A 19,782-nucleotide genomic window follows, 5' to 3' on the forward strand; every position below is an offset into this window, starting at 1 on the left:
AGGTAAAGAGGGAAGGAGATTTGTGGAGGGAGAGGGAAAAGGGGAAAAACGATGTTCGATGTTAGGAGAGAAAGCTAGGTTAGGATGTATCGTTTATCATCGACTACGAGATCAATGGAATCTGAGTACAAGGTCATGTAGTTCAAGGTGGAGAAGCAAATCACCCGCGTCCTTTTCAAAGGCAGCACCCAGACATTCGCCTTAACCAATCTTCGGAAACTACAGTAAATTTAAATCTGAAGATCCGAACGGGGACAAGAACCAATGTCACTGCGAATTCCATTTTGGTCATTGCCTTTGGCTACACCAACCTTTGCATCCGTAGCTCGAGAGATACGGATGCAAAGGTTGGTGTAGCCAAAGGCAATGACCAAAATGGAATTCGCAGTGACCTTGGTTCCCGTATCACAACTATGTTCAGCGATTGTGTATCAGATCAGATGTCGTGACTGCTAACATTGTACTCTCCTGTATTCTGTATTGCAGTCTTTTTTTTTCTTCGTCCGAAGTCGTTCGGTCGTCGCCTCGCATAGGATCGGAGAATTGCGGAACCGATGTAGGAATACCTTGACAGATCTCCGGTGTTTGCCCCGTTGAGGTCTTCCCGGACAGTTGGCGCATCCACGGCCGACCGCCATAGACCGAAATTGCCCGTCTGTAGCTCGTGCTATGCGCCTGCTCTGAGAATGACCTCGGCGAGGTGGTTGATTGGAAGCAGTGGTAGAGAAGGGAGTCAGACAGGGTTGGTACACCGAGCAGGCAGTAACGGAAACCAAGAAGAAATGTGGAAAGCGAATTAAAGTTCATGGAATAGAAACAAAATTTTGCGGTTTGCCGATGGCATTGTAATTCTGTCAAACAAAGCAAACAGCCTGAAAGAGGAGTTGAAGTGAGAGGGGGGTGGGGGTTTTCATAAGATTAACACCAACAAATGTGGAATGTGCACGAATTAAACCAGGTTATACTGAAAGCATTAGGTTAGGAAACGACACACTAAAAGTGTGATGAGTTTTACTATTAGTTCAGCGAAGTAACTGATTACAGCCGAAGTAGAAGGGACCTAAAATGCAGGCTAGCAACAGAAAAAAGAAAATATAAAAAACCGAATTTTGGTAACATCGAATATAAATTTAAATACGTGAAATGTATTCTCTGTTCCGAATATGGTCAGCCATCAGTTATATAATGGAACAACAACAATGAAAATGTGTGCCGGTCCGCGACTAGAACCCGGATTTCCAGCTTATCGCGAAGGACCACTGCATCGTACTTCTGAACAACACAGCGGTTCAGATAAGAAGAGAATATAAGATATTTAAAAGTGGTTGTACAGATTAATGCTGAAGATTAGAAGGTATACTAAACCGAATTGGAGGGAAGAAAGTAATTTGTGGCATAATTTGGCTAAAAGAAGAGATTGATTGAAAGGAAAGCCTGCGGGCAAGAGAAATTGTCAGTTTAGTAACGGAGGGAAGTGTGGGAGGGTATAAACTGTAGAACGAAGACAAAGGGATGAATACGGTAATCAGGTTCAAATAGATGTAGGTTGCAGTTGTTATTCGGAGATGAAGAGACTTATACAGAATAGACTAACATGGAGAACTGCATCAAATCAGTCTTCGTACTGAAGACAGCAGCAACAACATCATGTATTAAGCGCCGGCCGGTGTGGCCGAGCGGTTCTAGGCGCTTCAGTCTGGAACCGCGCAACCGCTACGGTCGCAGGTTCGAATCCTGCCTCAGGCATGGATGTGTGTGATGTCCTTAGGTTAGTTAGGTTTAAGTAGTTCTAAGTTATAGGGGACTGATGACCTGAGATGTTAAGTCCCATAGTGCTCAGAGCCATTTGAACCATTTGATTTGAACCATTGTTAAGCAAATTACCTTCCTGTGATTGACCATCATCGCATTTACAAAAATCGTAGAATCCAGGTATTAATTTCTACTGGACAGTAATAATGTGGGAGCTCTACTTTTTTGCTTTTTTTTTTACCATAAGATAAAAAGAAATGAGTAATCATAATGTTAAAAGTCCACATTTTATACAATAATCTATTAAAAGATACACTAAAGTCACAAGTTCTGAAGGTCGTTGTTACCTTCGGCAAGATCCGGGTACAGTTAATTAGTTTGCGATATAATGGTCATTGAACGATGTTGTTATAAAATTTACGGACAAGTTACACTAGGCGTAGGCGCCCGTCTTTTGTAAGTAGAAAGCACACGCCTCGCGCACAGTTTCTCGCGCTTCCTGCCAGCTTGCCACACGATTGAGTGACTGATTACCCGACACTGGAAAGTTTGTACATACTGTCTACGTCCAAATTGCGCGAGAACCTACATCGTCTCTGTAACTCAGTTGGTAGCCATGCCGTATGAAACTTCCAGTACTACTCGTACGGCAACAACAAAGAAATGACAGTGAAGAAACAAAAAAAGGGTTGCAACTTTGCTTTCACCGGAAACCTACCTAAGTCAATGAGTCGCACCAGCGAATAACCGACAAAGCTGTTTCATTCCAGTGTGACATGAAATCAGAACTTTGCACTAAGCTATAGTGTCCGCGCCAGCAGTTGAGTGATCAGCGCGGGGGACCCGGGTTCGATTCCGGGTACTGCCAGGGATTTATTTTTGTTGTAGGACTGGTACGGGATGCACTGAACTTCTTAAGGCAAACGGAGGAGCTACTCGACCAATTAGTAGCGATTACAAAGCCAAGAAAAACGACAGTGTCCGGGAGAGCAGTGTACAGACTTCATGCCCCTCCATACAGCACCCAATGACGTCATTGGCAGAGGATGACACGACGGTCGGTCTGGCCGATTGACTCGTATAGGCCAGAGCGCGGATCCTTCCCTACATACTTACTGAGTTGATGCATAAGTTTTTAGCGTTTTCCATAAATTAAAAAAACCTCGATGTAAATAATAGAGACTTCAGCCATCTATAATATATTCTCCTTCACTATTTTCAAGTCTTCCAACGCTGGGGTAAGTTTTCGGTTCCGTTACTGTAGAAAACATGTCATTTGGAAGCGAAGGACTCGTCGAGCCATGATCTATGGGCATTTTCATCCGGCAAGGAAGTTCCTTGAAGGCTGTTCAGTAGAGAGCGGAAAATGGGAAAATCTGTGGGGTGCAAGATAAGATGATTAAGGTGAGTGTGGAATGACTTCCCAACTCCTGTATAGTGTTTTTTGTGAGTCTAGCAGAATCTAGGCGGGCGTTATTGTTGAGAGGCATCACTTATCGGAGTCTTCCTGGCCCTCCTTGGATTACGTCTGCAAGATGTCTTAGTGGTTGACAATAAAACAGAAGTAATATCCGGCGTTCCCCAAAGAAGTGTTATAGACCTTCTATTGTTCCTAATTTATATTAACGACATAGGAGACAATCTGAGTAGCCGTCTTAGATAGTTTGCAGATGATGCTGTCATTTACCGTCTTGTAAAGTCATCAGGATGATGATAACGACTTGCAAAATGATTTAGATAAGATATCTGCATGGTGCGAAAAGTGGCAATTGACCCTGAATAAAGAAAAGTGAGGAGTTATTCACATGAGGACTAAAAGAAGTCAGCTAAATTTCGATTACGTGATAAGTCACACAAATCTGAAGGCTGTAAATACAACTAAATACTTATGGATTACAATTACAAATAACCTACATTGGAAAGATCACATAGATAACATTGTGGGTAGAGCAAACTAAAGATTGCGATTCATTGGCAGAACACTTAGAAGGTGCAACAGGTCTACTAAAGAGACTGGTTGCACCATACATGTCCGCCCTATTCTGGAGTACTGCTGTGCGGTGTGGGATCCGCATCACGTGAGACATGATACGTGAATTTTAGTGGCAATCATCAAAACAAAGACGCTTTTCGAAACTTCCTGGCAAATTAAAACTGTGTGCCGGACCGAGACTCGAACTCGGGACCTTTGCCTTTCTCGGGCAAGTGCTCTACCAACTGAGCTACCCAAGCACGACACACGCCCCGTCCTCACAGCTTTACTTCTGCCAGCCAGTACCTGGTCTCCTACCTTCCAAACTTTACGGAAGCTCTCCTGCGAACCGTGCAGAGCTAGCACTCCTGAAAGAAAAGATATTGCGGAGACATGGCTTATCCACAGCCTTGGGGATGTTTCCAGAATGAGATTTTCACTCTGCAGCGAAGTGTGCACTGATATGAAACTTCCCAAGTTCGAGTCTCGGTCCGGCAAACAGTTTTAATCTGCCAGGAAGTTTCATATCAGCGCACACTCCGCTGCAGAATGAAAATCTCATTCTGGAAAGGCGTTTTTCGTTGCGACGGGATCTTCTCATGAAATTTCAATCAGCAGTTTTCTCCTCCGATTCTGTTGGCACCCACCTACATAGGGAGAAATGATCATCACGGTAAAATAAGAGAAATCAGGGCTCGCAGAGAAAAATTTAAGTCTCATTTTTCCCGCGCGCGGTTAGAGTGTGGAACAGTAGAGAGACAGCTTGAAGGTGGTTCATTGAACCCTCTGCCAGGCACTTTATTGTGTATAGCAAAGCAATGATGGTTACACCACAGGGAAGCAGTTCGTAGTTCACCACACTGTAGAATGATCATATAAAGTTGATCGTCGGTAAAGCAAATGCCATACTGAGATTCATTGGAGGAATCGTAAGGAAATGCATTCCGAAAACAAAGTAGGTAGGTTACAGTACGCTTGATCGCCCACTGCTTGAATACTGCTCAGCAGTGTAGGATAAGTACCAGATAGGATTGATAGAAGAGATAGAGAAGATCCAACGGAGAGCAGCGCGCTTCGTTACAGGATCATTTAGTAATCGCGAAAGCGTTACGGAGATGATAGATAAACTCCAGTGGAAGACTCTGCAGGAGAGACGCTTAGTAACTCGGTAAGGGCTTTTGTTGAAGTTTCGAGAACACCTTCACCGAGGAGCCAAGCAGAAATTGCTCCCTCCTACGTATATCTCGCGAAGAGACCATGGGGATAAAATCAGAGAGATTAGAGCCCACACAGAGGCATACCGACAATCCTTCTTTCCACGAACAATACAAGACTGGAATAGAAGGGAGAACCGATAGAGTACCCTCCGCCATACACCATCAGGTGGCTTGGGGAGTATGGATGTAGATGTAGATGCATAACATTATCTTTTTTATGCGTGCAGGTCTTTTAATGGGGAGTTCCTACTTTGTTTGAGCTCAATCATTACCTCCTTTTCCTTACGTTAGCATACAGACATCATTTCCCGTCAACAGTAACGATACAGGGCTTTGGTCGGCGTTGTTCACGAGCCAACTGATGAGCAAGCAGAAAAACACATATGGCCACCCGCTCATTTTTGTTATTTTGGCTTAGAGCATTTTTTGAATCTTCCTCATTGAATTTAAATGTCGCACTATGGTGGAATGATCGCAGTTCATAACATTTGCCGGTTCTCGAGTACACTGACGTGGATTAATGCATTTAAACCATCCTCATCGTCAAACACCGAAGGTCTTCCTGTACGTGGAGAGCCACTAACTTGAAAACTCTAAACTGGAAAACCGTTTCTTGCCGTGCTCTGTCCAATGGCCGTAGTCCCATACACGGCACAAATGTTACTGGTGCCTCCGCTGCTGTCATCCCTCTATTGAATTCAGACAGAAGAATATGTCGGAAATGTTCCGATTTCTCCGCTTGGCACTCCGTTTTCTTGCGTGTACATCTCCACTCACTATCTCCAAATGACAATATGTAAACCCAAATATAAAAATAAGAAATGACAATCGATGAATAAACCCATAGCAACCGCTATATCGACATGCAAAACCAGAACGCTACGAACTTATTAAGTCAGTATGCTTAACTATCTACCTACCTTTCCCTCACTATGCTATAGGCAGCTTCAACTGAACTTCACGTGTTAGACCGATATTACACTGTCAAATTTCTTTCTCCAGTAACTTTGTCAAATATCTTTGTCAAAGAAATATGATAGTGTAATGGGTAACTTTGTCAAATGTCCTCAAATATTTCATCAAATCTAGGGCCTCCCTATGGATTCGATCAAAGTATTCGCTTGTCTTCTGTTCACTGCAATGTGACATGTTACCACGTGGAGCGCTAGCATCGCTGCAGTGTTCTGTCATCTGTAGTGTTTTTATAAACATTGCCGGTAAATACAATTATTAGAGATGTCTGAAGCTGATGAGGCGCTTTCCAACTTGAGGCACCCTGAATAAAAAAAAGTAGATGAAGAAGATTGGAGACATAACCTAACCTATCTCCCGTAGTATTAGCAAGGAATAGGAGTGTTAAAGAGAGCCTGTCTTCTGCAGATCTAGCAGTTCTTAAGTGAGTATTGTGCTTTGTGATATGAGGACATACTTCACTGATGACATACAGAAACGTATGCTCATTCATTCTTAAATAATCGACTTGACGTTATCCACTATAAACTCACGTAACAAGTTTCGTTGAATGCTTTTATCGTGTCGTCGTAAAACCCACGGCTTCACCCAGGTACGTTTCCTTTTTTTTCCCCGCTTCTCTTCCGCATGCGCACACAGGGCAATTGTGGTACATCCAACTGCTGCGGTTAATAACGAGTTGTTCTTGTCAGCCATCTTCAACTTCGACGAAAAATATGATGAGAGTGTAACACCCCTTTTTAGCGCCACGTCAAAGATCTGTGTCAAATATATTTGCCGAATATTTGGTCACTTTTTGATCAAATCTTTGACAAAGAAAAATGATGATGTAATACTACCCTTACGGTGTGCTTCGCTGTAGCCCACGCAGTCTCAGCAGCTGCAGGCGACTTGCGCTGTTTTTTGGTGACGCTGTGTGTCTTGTGGTTGCAGATCGACTACCCGGATGTGCAGGGTAACCGGACCGGCGTCGGCGGACGCGGCTCAGTCATCTCCTCCAACATGGACCAGCGGCCAGGCGGCGTCAGTCTCGTCTTCGAGGATTCGGTAAGTCGCTACTATTTACATTACACTGTGGACCAGGCGCCCCTACTAGTTTTATTTGTATGTTTATCTGTCAGATTCCACGGGACCGTGCGAGCCAGAGCTACTTGGTTCTTGAACGAGTCATACTTCACAGAATGCTGATGAGAAAATGTACAAACAAAAGAACTGAAGAACTAATAAAACACCAACAATATTCTGTGGAGTGTACGATTAAGTAACACTACTGCGAGGCACAACCTATACAGAATACAAAATGAGTGTCACGAGGAAACTTATCAACTACACTACTGGCCATTAAAATTGCTATAGCACGAAGATGACGTGCTACAGACGCGAAATTTAACCGACAGGAAGAAGATGCTGTGATATGCAAATGATTACCTTTTCAGAGCATTCACACAAGGTTGGCGCCGGTGGCGACACCTACAACGTGCTGACACGAGGAAAGTTTCCAACCGATTTCTCATACACAAACAGCAGTTGACCGGCGTTGCCTGCTAAAATGTTGTTGTGATGCCTCGTGTAAGGAGGAGAAATGTGTACCATCACGTTTCCGACGTTGATAAAAGTCGGATTGTAGCCTATCGCGATTGCGATTTATCGTATCGCGACATTCTGCTCGCGTTGGTCGAGATCCAATGACTGTTAGCAGAATATGGAATCGGTGAGTTCAGGAGGGTAATACGGAACGCCGTGCTGGATCCCAACAGCCTCGTATCTCTAGCAGTCCAGATGACAGGCATCTTGTCCGCATAGGTGTAACGGATCGTGCAGCCACGTCTCGATCCCTGAGTCAACAGATGGGGACGTTTGCAAGACGACAACCATCTGCACGAACAGTTCGACGACTTTTGCAGCAGCATGGACTATCAGCATGGCTGCGGTTACCCTTGACGCTGCATCACAGACAAGAGCGCCTGCGATGGTGTACTCAACGACGAACCAGGGTGCACGAATGGCAAAACGTCATTTTTTTCGGATGAATCCAGGTTCTGTTTACAGCATCATGATGGTCGCATCAGTTTTGGCGACATTGCGGTGAACGCACATTGGAAGCGTGTATTCGTCATCGCCACACTGGCGTATCACCCGGCATGATGGTATGGGGTGCCATTAGTTACACGTGTCGATCACCTCTTGTTCGCATTGACGGCACTTTGAACAGTGGACGTTACATTTCAGATGTGTTAAGACCCGTGGCTCTACCCTTCATTCGATCCCTGCGAAACCCTACGTTTCAGTAGGATAATGCACGACCGCATGTTGCAGGTCCTGTACGGGCCTTTCTGGATACAGAAAATGTTCGACTGCTGCCCTGGCCAGCACATTCTTCAAATCTCTCACCAACTTAAAACGTCTGGTCAATGGTGGCCGAGCAACTGGCTCGTCAGTATACGCCAGTCACTACTCTTGATGAACTGTGGTATCGTGTTGTAGCTGCATGGGCAGCTGTACCTGTACATGCCATCCAAGCTCTGTTTGACTCAATGCCCAGGCGTATCAAGGCCGTTATTACGGCCAGAGGTGGTCGTTCTGGATACTGATTTCTCAGTATCTATGCACACAAATTGCGTGAAAATGTAATCACACGTCAGTTCTAGTATAATATATATTTCCATTGAATACCCGTTTATCATCTGCATTTCTTCTTGGTGTAGCAATTTTAATGCCCAGTAGTGTATGTAGGAAAGTTAATCCAACAGCAATAGACTTTTTTAAACCTTGTCAAGGAACAAGAGTGGCAGGATATTTATAGTGCCGATAACATAGATGATAAATAAGAGGGTGGGAACTATTTATTTTACAGCTCATACAAAATAGATAAGTTTTCAAAGTTTTACTGACCTTCAAAGTAGTCACCAGCATTGTGTGTAATCCGTTGCCAGCGATGTGGAAGTCGTAGGATACTCTTAGCAGTGCGAGTTGTGGTGACAGTTCGAGCGGCGCGGTCTATTGCCCGACGAATTTGTAGCAGTTTTGAAGCGACTGCCGTGAAGTGTTTCCTTCAGTTGAGAAATCGAGTTGAACTTACGAGGGCTTAAGTCAGTGGAGTGGAGTAGGTGGTATAGCACATAGCAGCCCCATCAGTCAAACAAATCAGTAACAGCTTGCACTGTACGTGCTCGAGCATGTCCTGCAAAAAGATGGTCAGGTCCTGCGGAAAGCGTCATCACTTCTGTCTATGTGCTGTTAATTTTTGGAACACAGCCTACGACCAGGTTAGAGACAGAAGTGATGACACTTTGTGCAGTACCCGACCATCTTTTTGCTGGACAATGCTCAAGCACGTATAGTGCAAGCTGTTTCTGATTTGTTTGTCTGTTGGGGTGCTAAGTGCTATTCCACCTACTCCACTCCAATGGCTTAAGCCCTCGCAAGTTCAACTCAGTTTTCTAAACTGAAGGAAACACTTCACGGCATTCGCTTCAGAACTGCTACAAATTTGTCGGGCTGTAGACCGCGCCGCTCGAACTGTCAACAAAACTGGCACTGCTAAGCGTATCCTACGACTTCCACATTGCTGGCAACGGATTACACACAATGCTGGTGACTACTTTGAAGTTAAGTAAAGCTTCGAAACACCTATTTTGTAAGAGCTGTAAATAAATAGTAGCCACTATTAAAGTTCCAACCCTCGTATAACGCTTTCCTTGACGTATTTCTTATGCTCTTTGAGAGTTGCATCCCATTAGAACGTTCTAAACAGGGTACTAGCAGTAATAGGCAGCCCGGGTGGCTGACTAATGGGGTAAGGATATCATGTAGAACAAAGTGGGAATTATATCAAAATGTTAGAAGTAGTCACAATCAAGCTACAGTAGCCCATTACAAACGGAATTATAAGGCGCTTAAAAATGTTATTAGGAAGGCAAAGAGTATGTATTATGCAAATAGAATAGCTAATACACAGGATAAAATTAAAACCATATGGTCAGTTGTGCAGGAAGTGTCTTGTCAGCAGCACAAGGTCGACGATACAAAGTCAGTTCGCAGTAAAAATATTTTTGTTGCTGATATGTCAGATACATGTACAGCATTTAACAGTCATTTTCTGAGCATTGCTGGTGAATTAAATAAAAATTTAGTTTCTACATGGAATCATATAACTTGCTTGACAAAGACCTTTCCGAGATTGATGTCTGAAATACTCATCTGTGATACAGACAAGGGGAAGATCGAGTCAACAATTAAATCACCGAAGACTAAGGACGCTCATGGGTATGATGGGGTGCCTAACAAAATATTAAACTACTGCACTCCACATGTTAGCCCTGTATTTAGCCATATTTGTAATTTTTCGTTTAGGAATGTCAGTTTCCTGAACACTTAAAGAACTCAATAGTAAAGCCACTTTATAAAAAGGGAGAAAGGAATAATGCAGACAATTTTAGACCTACTACTGTGCCATCAGTGTTCGCTAAAGTTATTGAAGCGGCTGCTTATGTAAGGATAATTGATCATTTTATATCACACGATTTGCTATCAAATGTACAGTTCAGCTTTAGAAGGTGTTTAACTACTGAAAATGCTATATTCTTTTTTTTCTGTGAGGTAATGGATGGGTTAAAGAAGAGGTTTCGTATGCTAGTCATGTTGTTGTTGTCGTCTTCAGTCCTGAGACTGGTTTGATGCAGCTCTCCATGCTACTCTATCCTGTGCAAGCTTCTTCATCTCCCAGTACCTACTGCAGCCTACATCCTTCTGAATCTGCTTAGTGTATTCATCTCTTGGTCTCCCTCTACGATTTTTACCCTCCACGATGCCCTCCAATACTAAATTGGTGATCCCTTGATGCCTCAGAACATGTACTACCAACTGATTCCATCTTCTAGTCAGGTTGTGCCACAAACTTCTCTTCTCCCCAATCCTATTCAACACCACCTCATTAGTTATGTGATCTACCCATCTAATCTTCAGCATTCTTCTGTAGCACCACATTTCGAAAGCTTCTCTTCTCTTCTTGTCTAAACTATTTATCGTCCATGTTTCACTTCCATACGTGGCTACACTCCATACAAATACTTTCAGAAACGACTTCCTGACACTTAAATCTATACTCGATGTTAACAAATTTCACTTCTTCAGAAACGCTTTCCTTGCCATCGCCAGTCTACATGTTATATCCTCTCTACTTCGACCATCATCAGTTATTTTTCTCCCCAAATAGCAAAACTCCTGTACTACTTTAAGTGTGTCATTTCCTAATCTAATTCCCTCAGCATCACCCGACTTAATTCGACTACATTCCGTTATCCTCGTTTTGCTTTTGTTGATGTCCATCTTATATCCTCCTTTCAAGACACTGTCCATTCCATTCAACTGCTCTTCCAAGTCCTTTGCCGTCTTCTCCATGGATTTTAATACCTACTCCGAATTTTTCTTTTGTTTCCTTTACTGTTTGCTCAATATACAGATTGAATAACTTCGGGGAGAGGCTACAACCCTGTGTCACTCCCTTCCCAACCACTGCTTCCCTTTCATGCCCCTCAACTCTTATAACTGCCATTTGGTTTCTATACAAATTGTAAATAGCCTTTCGCTCCCTGTATTTTACCCGTGACACCTTTAGGATTTGAAAGAGAGTATTCCAGTCAACATTTTCAAAAGCTTTCTCTAAGTCTACAAATGCTAGAAACGTGGGTTTGCATTTCCTTAATGTAGCTTCGAAGATAAGTCGTAGGGTCAGTATTGCCTCACGTGTTCCAATATTTCTACGTAATCCAAACTGATCTTCCCCTAGGTCGGCTTCTACTAGTTTTTCCATTCGTCTGTAAAGAATTTGTGTTAGTATTTTGCAGCCGGGACTTATTAAACTGATAGTTCGGTAATTTTGACATCTGTCAACACCTGCTCTTTCTTTGGGATTGGAATTATTATATTCTTTTTGAAGTCTGAGGGAATTTCGCCTGTCTCATACATCTTGCTCACCAGATGGTAGAGTTTTGTCGGGACTGGCTCTCCCATGGCTGTCAGTAGTTCTAATGGAATGTTGTCTACTCCAGGGGCCTTGTTTCGACTTAGGTCTTTCAGTGCTCTGTCAAACTCTTCACGCAGTATCATATCTCCCATTTCATCTTCATCTACATCCTCTTCCATTTCCACAATATTGTCCTCAAGTACATCGCCTTTGTATAGACCCTCTATATACTCCTTCCACCTTTCTGCTTTCCCTTCTTTGCTTAGAACTGGAAATCCAGTTCTTCCAATGCTAGTCATATTTTTTCTTTATTTAACTACGGCATTTGATTGCGTTGATCACAAAATATTGCTCCAGAAGCTGGACCATTACAAAATACGGGGAGTAGCTATCTGAGGCGTTCACACACTCGTTTTTCCCTCGCGCGATCCGGGAGTGGAACAGAGAGGGGGGGGGGGGGGATATGACTTAGGCGCGAACTGTGCCCTCCGCCACACACCGCTTGGTGGCTTTCGGAGCATATATGTAGATGTAGATTGGTTCACCTCTTACTTTATCACAGTCAGCAAAAGGTCATTATTCATAACGTTGAGTAAAGTGGAGGAGGGGCATGGGGGGGTGCCACAGGGATCAGTGTTGGGGCCACTCCTGTTCCTTATTTATATAATTGATATGCCCTCTAGTATTACAGGTAACTCTAAAATATTTTTGATTGCTGATGACACTAGCTTGGTAGTAAAGGATGTAGTGTGCAACATTAGCTCGGTTTCAAATAGTGCAGTTCATGACCTATGTTTGTGGCTTGTAGAAAATAAACTAACGCTAAATGACAGTAAGACTCAGTTTTTACGGTTTCTCTCACACAATTGAACAAAACCTGACGTTTTAATTTCACAGAATGGGCATATGATTAGTGAAACTGAAGAGTTCAAATTTCTAGGCGTTCAGATAGATAGTAAACTGCCGTGGAGAGCCCCGTTCTGTATCTTGTTCAAAGACTTACTGCCGCCATTTTTACTATTCGAACGGTATCAGAAGTGAGTGATCGTTAGACACGAAAATTAGTCTACTTTGCTCATTTTCATTCGCTTATGTCGTATGTTATTATATTTTGGGGTAACTCTTTCCATTCTAAAAGAATAGTTTTGGCTCAGAAACGAGCGGTTCGGGCAATAAGTGGTGTAAGTTCACGAACCTCTTGTCGACCCCTGTTCACTAGTCTGGTTATTTTTACATTGGCCTCTCAATATATATATTTCTTACTGTCATTTCTTGTTAACAATATTAGTTTATTCGCAAGAATAAGCAACTTTCACTCAGTTAATACTCGGCAGAAATCAAACCTGCATTTGGATCGGACTTCCTTAACACTTGTGCAGAAAAGTGTGCAGTATACTGCTGCATCCATTTTCAATAAGCTACCACTCGAATTCAAAAATCGTAACAGTAATCAACGAGCTTTCATATCTAAAGGGAAGAGTTTCCTCATATTCACTATTTCTATTCTGCCGAGGAGTTCCTTGAAAAATTAAGCTGATTCTTGTTGTATTTGTTGACCGCGTTTACTTAAACTTATGGATTGACTTTTTTCGGGTTAACGAACATTTTATTTTTATCTGTTATTACTTTTATGTGGTAATTTCATGTACTGACACGTTCCATGACCTTGGAGATTTGCTCCTCAATTTGGCCCTACGGTACTTGTGTAAATAAATAAATAAATAAATAAATAAATAAATAAGTTCTTCCTGCGTCCAACTTTGATTTCTGCGGTTATTTCGCGCAGTGTTGTGTGGCAGTCACACTGACAACTCTAGGCAAACGCCGCTGCTCTCTGTCGTTAAGTGAGGTAATGTCTGAAAATTGGTCTTCTCGGCGCACTCTTAACACTGTGGATATCAGAATATTGATTTCCCTAACGATTTCCGAAATGGACTGTACCGTGCATCTATCTTCAGCTACAGTTCCGTGTTCAAAGTTTGTTAATTCCCGTGGCGCGGCCACAATTACGTTGGAAAGCTTTTTACATGACTCACCTGAGTACAAATGACAGTTTCGCCAATGCACTCCCTTCTACACTTTGTGTTTTCCGTCGTCATCTGTATATGTGCATATCGCTATTCCATGACTTTTGTCACCCATTGTATTGACGTAGATGTAGACGTAGATCTAGAAGAGCGGTGATTAGCGATTGATAACGATTATTTTATGTTGTGTGCTGGGGAGTGTATTGGGGTCCCAAGTTGCGCGGGATCCATGGGCCAGTGAGGTTAGTAACTGGACGTAACGGATAATCCAGCGTTGATTTTGGCTACGGTAGCCACCGACTTTCACTAGATTCAAACAAAGACTCCACAAGAAAAGAAAAAGTGCGTTACCCCTAATTGCAACGGATACTAAGCACGTTATGTAACAAAAGCCTATCAGAGAAATGTACAATATTAACATCACTGTTAGAGTGCCAATGTAGTCTCCTCAGCGTTCATTGAGTCAGTTGTAAAGAATGACAAAAATTAATTAGATGAGTAGATTCATATGCATACAAAAGATATGCTGTAGCACGCAGTGCAAAAACTCCAAATGAAGTGTCAGGTACACTGCATCTCAAACTTTGTAAATGAACTGTTCTATACCCCGGATCATGACAACCCTCACTGAACGATCCGATACCCCCACAACATTACACTATCCTGCAATCTGCTTCCTTTAAACTTTCAAACGCTGAACAACTTTCATACAGTGTCGATAACGGCTTCTCTATTGACTGCGTGTACCGTCGTGGATCTTCGGCCACATCCGTAATGTAAAGCCCTAGTTTGTTTCTTTAATCGGAATTTAATGTAAAAATAAAGACCACTCACGTATTAAGCTTGTTCCGACTAACCAAATGCTACTTACATGACAATATGAGAAACGATCTGTGATCGAAGGACATCTAATCAACAGGTTGTTACTGTGAATAGGTGAACCCAGATGATGTCGCTGCTACATTGTTCAAGCAGCTCCTTATTTTGCCCTGCGTCCGGCCATCCTGATTTAAGTTTTCCATGTTTTCTCTAAATCGCTATAGGCAAATGCTGGGATGGTTCCTTTGAAAGGGCACGTCCGACTTCCTTCACCATCCTTCCCTGATCCGACGGGACCGATGACCTCGCAGTTTGGGCCCCTCCTTCAGATCAACCAGTCAATCCTTATTTCGCCTCACAAGGCCAGAGTCGATCCTGCATCAGACCCTCCTATTTCAGAAAAAAAATCTAAGGATGTTCCGGGCACCGGACCCTGTCCTTCCGCACCAAAAGTAGTGACGCTAACCATTCGGCTATGGAGGCGACCATAATGGGAATTTACCAGGTGAACCGGTATGAAATGAGTGTTTTTTTGTGAAAATGAAACACTAATTTTGAATTGAAAAGTAAAAACATTTTGTTCAAAGTACTGACCATTGCTTTCTATAAATTTTGACCACCTTCCTGGCAATTTGTGGACACCACGCCAATAGAAATGTTCGTGTTTTGAAGCAATTTTCGACTTCTTCGTAGGAATCGAAATGTTCCTCAGCCAATGCGTGTCCCATTGATGAAAACAAATGGTAGTCGGAAGGGGCCAAGTCTGGGAATACGGCGGGTGGGGTAGCAGTTCCCAGCCAAGTGTTTTGATTGTATCCTGAACCAGTTTTGTTTTGTGTGCAAGTGCATTGTCGTGTAAAAAAATACTTTGCCATGTCTTCTGGTCCATTGTGGTCTTTTTTCGATCAATGCATAGTTCAAATTGATCATTTGTGGTCTGTAGCGATTAGTATTCACAGTTTCACCGGGTTTTAGAAGCTCATGATACACCACACTTTTCTGATCCCACCAAACACAGAGCACTGTCTTCTTGCCGAATCGATCTGGCTTTGCAGTCGATGTTGATGGTTGTCCCGGATTAACCCATGAATTTTCCCGTTTAGGATTCTTAAAATAAATCCATTCTTCATCGCCGGCAACAATTCGATGCAAAATTGATGTTCTTTCATGTCTTTGAAGCAAAATTTAACAAATGGTTTTTCGGTTTTCCATCTGTCTTTCATTCAGTTCAAGTGGCACCCATTTTCCACCTTTTGGATCTTTCCCATAGCTTTCAAACGGCCATAAATTGTTTGTTGTGCAACATTTAGCATTGCTGCCATTTCCTTCTGACTCAAAGTATCATATTCATCCAATATTGCTTGCAATTCGGCATCTTCGAACTTTTTTGGTGGTCTTCCTCGTTCTTCATTTCTTACATCAAAATCATTATTTCTGAACCGTTGAAACCATCTTTTGCATGTTGCTTCTGATAGAGCATGATCACCATATGCCTCGAAAAGCATTCGAATGAAAACAAAAAATTAATGCTTTCCGCAAATCATTACTTTCTGGTATAAAATTCGACATTATTAACACGATGAAAACATATGATGGTGTTTGTTCCATGACTTGATGTATACTAAATATCTTTGACAGATGTCATACCACCCAAACAAAAAAAATTAAGGCTCGTTCACAACAAATGTTCCCTATCGACACATTTGTATCTTAGCGCACATTTCACACCGGTACAACTGCTGTTAAGGTATAAATACCACATACGATCTTTCAATACTTGGGACTTTACCAGGTACTGTTTGGAAGGAGAGGTTTCCCTATGGGGTTTCATGTGCGAGTTACCCGCGTTCGGACGACGAGGTGTCGGTTTGCACGCCAAGTACTGCTGAGAGTTTCACGCTGCTTTACATATTACCACAGTATACCGGCTGCCCTGTCTATCGCTGACATGACGCCCCTGAAGGTGGTATGGGCAACATTTCCAAAGCTACTGCGTCATTTTCTCTGGGGAGATCTTACTTCTTTCAGTAGCTACTTTCATATGAGGCCTCTGTTCTTGTTGTGGTGGTGGTCTTTATTCCGAAAATTGACTTTGGTGCAGATATCCACTCGAGTCTACCCTGTGGAAGTGTCTCCACCTCTGCGCAGCTGTTGATACCTTCATCTACTTGAATGTGCTTACAGTTGTCAATCCTTGGTCTCGCCTACAGTTTTTACCCAACTTCCATCCAGCAGCTAATGCTTATTAACCTATCGTTTCTTTTAGTTAAGTTTTTTTTAAGTTCATTACCGCCTCATTAATTATCGGACCTACCCGTCTTATCTTGAGCATTCTTTCTTAGCACCGCATCTCAGAAACAAGTAGTCTCTTCGTGTCACCTACTTTTCGTCACTTCTATATAAGGCAACACTCCAGACCGAAACTTATAGAAGATACTTCGTAACACTTAAATTTATATTCCGCCTTAACAAATTTCTCTTTTACAGAAATGCTTTCCTTGCTGTTGCAAATCTCAATTTTGTATGCTCTTTGATCAGTGTCAGTTATTTTGCTGCGCAAATAACAAAACTTGGCTACTACATTCGTCGTCTCAATACCGAATCAATTCCCTCCACATAGCACGATTTAATTCAACCATATCCCATTATCCGTATTTTACTTCTGATGATGATCATCTTACAGCCACTTCTCAAAACACTACCATTCAAATTATTTTCCAACTCCTTTGTCGTTTCTGAGAGAATTACAGTGCCTCAGGCAAACTTTCAGACTTTTATTTCTTTTTCCTGAACTTTTAATTCTTGTTTCGATTTCGTCCATTGCGGTATTTCTCGCTTGTGATTCGTACAGACTGAATTATATGGGTACAGGTATCGAAATAGACATTTGGAAAAGGTGAAAATCAGGAAGAAGAAAAAATAGAAAAAAAAATAGAGAGGCAGAGGTTGAAGAAGATACGCAGTGCTGGCAGGTTTCAGGTTAAGAAATATCGTATTGTACTAAGAACAAGGGGAAACAGAAGGGAACGAGACGATGTGATGAAACCTGTCTTTTGCCACACTAAGGTATGATAGTGTGATGATCACACAACTTATGTCACACCATAAATTCAAGTTAGCAGTTTTTGAAACGGTATGTGAACGAAGGAAATATATTCCTCTAGAAAACTAATATAAAAGGAGGTGACAGTATATTAATTTTTATTGTGACAGAGCATACCATATGCTATCCTGAGCGCTGGAAAAGAAAGTCAGGAACGTCGGCGTAGAAGACGCGACCCACAAGTGTGATATTCACTTAATTAGACTGTGAGCTCTTAGATACTTTTCAACGGGAATTTTAAAGTACTCCAGATTATTTTCGTCAGAGAGAGACGACGACGACGACATCGACGTTTTGCGATCTTGGTTAATTTGGGGTTTAGGAGAGCGACATCACACACGAAGCTTTGCTCATTCCTATTACACCAGAGACTATCTTTATCAACTCTGTTACCCTGTGGACTCAGGACAAAGACTCTCAGAGAGGGAGATATTCCGTCCGTCGCTTTCATGAAACATTTCATGCATAAAGGGAATGCAGTAGTTATTACAGCACCAGAATAATTGAAAAATGTACTCATAATATCATTCTAGATTGATCAATATGAAGCATCCTCAAATGTTATCATGGAAAAAGAAAACAAACATGGAGCTCGTGCAAGATTCTCTCGCGAGTGTATTGGCGCTCACTGAACGTCAGTTTAGGAAGGCGGTGGCTGCAAATATGTTGATGTATATGGTGCTGTTTGGTTTTTCACGTAAAAAAGATCCGTAATATGTATACATTATCTGGCCCGATGGATTATACGGACTGTTTCTATAATGTAAATATATACTAATTATAAATCAGTTCCTTGATCACGGTTATGGTGAAAAATGACAGGAGTGTATGACATAACCTCTAACTGTCATAATTGTTTTGTGTTTTGTGACAGATGTGTACGTCATATAGGGCCGTCCTAATATATAAACATCCCCACATCAGAGAAAAAAGTAAACCTTTTAATGAATCATGTTTAAACTGTTGGCTGTGTTAGACACAAATGTCAGGTGAACATAGTGATAAAGTTCTGCGTTCTTCAAAACGCACGGACTTGAAGATTTCTCGGCGAATTTTAGAATAACAATTGTTTTTTCTGGGTAATAGTGGGTGCATTAATATCGTTTGAGACACACATTAATATACAAGAGTTCCCCAAAATTCTAAACGAAGGAACTACAATAAACCATATATTTTTTACTCTTGTTGAGAGAGGTGTATTGTTAGACAGGGAGGTGAACTGGTTATATTTTGCAAAAGAAATAATTTTATTTGGGAACACTAATTTCTCCATCATACGTTAGAATTTTGCTTAGTGAATAATCATTTCCAGTAACTATGTAGTTAAAATTCATTCGCTAAATAAATTGATGTGTCTGTACATTTTTTGGAGTACTGCAAAATATATTATACAGATAAACACAGGAAAACATGGAGCAAGGGACAGATGACCTGGTAGTTTGGTCCATTTTTAGCATCCAGCCAACCACCCAAAACATGGAGCTATGTATAAGATAAATAGTAAAACTAACTCTCTCTCTCTCTCTATCTCACACACACACACACACACACACACACACACACACACACACACGAGAAAAAGAATTAATTATTTTGGTGTGGTTTAATACTTTTGGTGTGTGTTACTTGCATCTGTTCACTTCAATAATTAATTTTTGTTTCCAGTTGGCCCTGACGGGCAGGCCTGAACTTTATATGAAGTCCAACCGGTCTTCTCATTCGTCAGACACAAGTTCAGCATATAGTGGCTCGGACACAATGGCAAGTGTGCAGAGCTCATTAGATGCTGATGAAGTGGATCTGTCTGGTCTCATAGAGTCTATTGTTGACTCAGATGAAGAAGAGGATCTTGCAGAAAGTATTGATGTGAGTACCAACAAGTATACGCATACTGTGTTTGTGTTTCTTCAGTAATCAGTGGACGTCATGTGTAACAGTGTGTGGACTGCCACACA

General features: G+C 42.0%; 1 protein-coding gene and 1 non-coding gene across 2 annotated transcripts in view; one reads left to right on the top strand and one right to left on the bottom strand.

Annotated features, from left to right (window-relative positions):
• Positions 1 to 19,782, top strand: part of LOC124775692 (rap guanine nucleotide exchange factor 2) — a 422,124-nt gene that overhangs the window by 296,852 nt on the left and 105,490 nt on the right. The window contains exons 3-4 of the mRNA XM_047250523.1: positions 6,847 to 6,960; positions 19,493 to 19,693. Coding sequence (XP_047106479.1) covers positions 6,847 to 6,960; positions 19,493 to 19,693 — 315 coding nt within the window. The remainder of the gene's footprint in view (positions 1 to 6,846; positions 6,961 to 19,492; positions 19,694 to 19,782) is intronic.
• Trnas-aga lies at positions 3,911 to 3,985 on the bottom strand. Its single transcript has one exon. It is a non-coding gene; the product is annotated as a tRNA-Ser (tRNA).

This window comes from Schistocerca piceifrons, chromosome 1, assembly GCF_021461385.2.
Source record: "Schistocerca piceifrons isolate TAMUIC-IGC-003096 chromosome 1, iqSchPice1.1, whole genome shotgun sequence".
Lineage (NCBI taxonomy): Eukaryota > Metazoa > Arthropoda > Insecta > Orthoptera > Acrididae > Schistocerca > Schistocerca piceifrons.